We start from the raw sequence: 2,857 nt of genomic DNA, 5'->3' as shown, positions 1-2,857 counted from the left end.
GGCGGAGGAGGGAGCGGCGGCGGCGGCGGCGGCGGCGGCGGCTCTGGCATTGTGCGCGCACCAGCAGCCCGGCCCGGGAGGAGCAGGACGCGCCGGGGCCGCCTCCTCCCGCACGGACCCATGAACCAGCCGGGCGGCGCGGCGGCTCCGCAGGTACGAGGGGGCCGGGGACAGGCTCCGCGCGGGGGACCCCGGAGGCCGGGCCCGGGGCGCTGCGCCACTTGAGCGCCGGGGTTGCAGGATGCAAAGTGCCTGGGCACGTTTGCGGGCTTTTTGTGGGTGCAAACCGGAGGGCCGGGGTCCGGAGAGCCCCCCCCGGGCGCTGCGGGGCGTGAGGAGGGCGGGGGTGGCGAGGGGGCCTTTGGGGGCCCCACCCGGCGCCCCCTCCAGCCCCGGGCTCGGACCGGAGCCCAGAAAACAAAGCGGCGAGAGAACAGAGCAGCCATTTCAGTTTGGACAATTCACATTTTGCAAAAATGCAACCCCTTCCAGCTCTTCCCCCTCCCCCCCAAATTTGCAATTTCCCCCTGACCTTCCCAGCGCGGGGTCCCTGATGACCCCCCTGGAGATCTCGTCCCCCAGGCCCCCCATCTTTGTAACAATCTTTTTTTTTTTTTTAGGCCATATTTCCCTTTCTCAATTTTTTTTTCTAATTTTTCTTCAAACGGTAGTTTTTTCCCATTAAAACGACGCCACCTAGAGGATACTATTTTGTAAATAAAAAAAAAGAAATTAAAATTGAAAAGAAATATTTTTTATTTCTTATTTTTTCAAAAGTTTGCTCTACAAGGCAGTGGAGGGGAAAGGGATTCTTTTTATTTCTTTTTGGGGATGAAAATTTTCACTTTGATTCTGGCAGGGGCATGGAGACAATTTTTATTTCTGAAGCCAAATCCAGATAATATGTAAATGGAAATTAAGCTAGAATTTGAATGAATTCAGTTCTTGAAGGGAGAAAGCAAAAAACCTTCTAAAAGCAAAGTCAGTTTGACTACCCAACGCATTTTAGTTTGAGAAAAAAACTAATTGGAATGAGGGAAGGAGGGAAATTGTTGAGTTGAGGGAAAACTGGGAGAATTGGCTTTATGAAGCAATTAGAAATCGTACTTCATTGTAATTTGGAACTTGTTTAGCTCAGCGGGCAAAAATGACTAATTTTACCATTTGACAATATTTAAATTTTTCTATTTTCATGAGAGAAGGATTTAAAAGAGAAAATAGACCCTAAAATGTTGGCTTTGGACACACCCAAAAATTGTAGTTTTTTTTTTTTAAATTTTGCATTTACATTTTACTGCATTTAAATCCTAAGATTTTTTTTTAAAAAGAGAAAGAAAGAAAACCCAGAAACTGTAAAAGAGTGAAAAACCTATCTTTCTTTTTTCTGTATTTGTTGGGTTTTGTGTGTGTTTTTTTGTTTTGATGGAATAATTAAGACTGTTTTCTGATTTTGTTTCCTGAAAGGTCTAGCCATTTCTTTTATGTTGTTGTTTTATCCAGAAAATGTCAGGAACCTTTATTGAGCAATATTCAGTGGAAAAAAATGTAAATTCATATATTATACAAATTGAGTAGCCCACAGATTTGTAGGAGAGACCGCCATTAAAATAAGAAATGCATAATTAACATTATTATGAAAAAACTAACAGTAGATTCACAGAAGCCCATTTTTTATGACATGCAACTGAATCAATTGATGGAGACAAGGATTGAGGAATCCTTGGTAAGAAAGAAAATTTTCCTTTTCTATGCTGTTCACTCTTTCAATTTGAAAAATTTATTATTAAAAAAAAATCCAGATTGGTTTCTGGCCTCTTTGATTGTAATGTGGGGTTGGTAGTTGATTAGCATTTGGTATTTTTCAGAAATTTGATTACTTTCAGAGGGGGAAGAAATCCATTAGCTTTGATCATTTTGAGGGGGGTGTTGTGAAAAAAAAAAGCACAAATTTTACTGACTAAACAAAAAATATATATCTTTTTATCAAGAGGGAAGGACTGAGAGATGAAAATTCTGATTCTTATTCATCTTCCATGGTAGGACACTTTGCTGAAGAATTAGGTTAAAACACCAATTGAGCTGATGCTAGCAGCAAAATTATTATTTTTTTAAAAAAGGAAAATAAAAATCACAATACATACAAAAGCCAAACCCAAAGGAATGTGCCTTTGGAATAGAAAAGCATCAGTGCAAACAGTATATCATGTGGAGTTTTTGGCCTTAAAATGAATCAAGTGAAGGTGAAACAAAAAAGAAAAAAAATTTTTTTTTTTTAGATGACAAATATTGACTGAATTGAAATTTGACAGATAAAAAAATAAGGTTCCTATCCAAAGAGAAAGGGTAATTTGTGATAAATTGAACTTGCTGGGAATTTTGAGCCCCTTTCCCCAACACCCCCCACAAAAAAAGTTGTAATTTTTCTCTCTAAAAGAAGTCCACCAGTAGCATTTGTAGGGTGGGACTTTGGGTGGGTCACATGGGGCAAGGATAGGAGACTCCTAGAACCCCATAGCCAGTTCCCAGCTGGTCTTGAAGAACTGTTGGCCCCAATCCTGCTTTCTGAAATTGGATTTCTGAAGATTTACTAACTCTGTGGCGTAGGGTTGACATTTCCCATCATCGCCATTGCATTTGGAAGATTTTATTTTTTTAGTAACCAAATCCTTCAGGGCTGATTGGCCATATTCTGGCATATTTGGAATGAGCTTTTTTTTTTTTTTTTTTTTCCAAGTAGCATAATTAAAAAAAATTTTTTTTTACTGTTGAATTATTTAGGCCGATGCCTAGGACGGTCACGGAATTTGTAATATCCAATGGGGCTCTGCAGGGCCTCCTATAGATAGTTAGGCCTGAG

General features: G+C 40.8%; 1 protein-coding gene across 17 annotated transcripts in view; it reads left to right on the top strand.

Annotated features, from left to right (window-relative positions):
• The first annotated feature begins 9 nt into the window (after positions 1–9).
• Positions 10–2,857, top strand: part of Znf618 (zinc finger protein 618) — a 161,643-nt gene continuing 158,795 nt past the window's right edge. For all 17 annotated transcript variants that reach the window (XM_048783148.1, XM_048783147.1, XM_048783155.1 and 14 more), the window contains exon 1: positions 10–153. In XM_048783148.1, the coding sequence (XP_048639105.1) occupies positions 121–153 (33 nt within the window). In that variant the 5' untranslated portion in view covers positions 10–120. The remainder of the gene's footprint in view (positions 154–2,857) is intronic.

Source organism: Marmota marmota, unplaced genomic scaffold (genome assembly GCF_001458135.2).
Source record: "Marmota marmota marmota unplaced genomic scaffold, marMar, whole genome shotgun sequence".
Taxonomy (NCBI): Eukaryota; Metazoa; Chordata; class Mammalia; order Rodentia; family Sciuridae; genus Marmota; species Marmota marmota.
The sequence above is the reverse complement of the archived record's forward strand: the minus strand, read 5'-3'. Positions and strand labels throughout refer to the sequence as shown.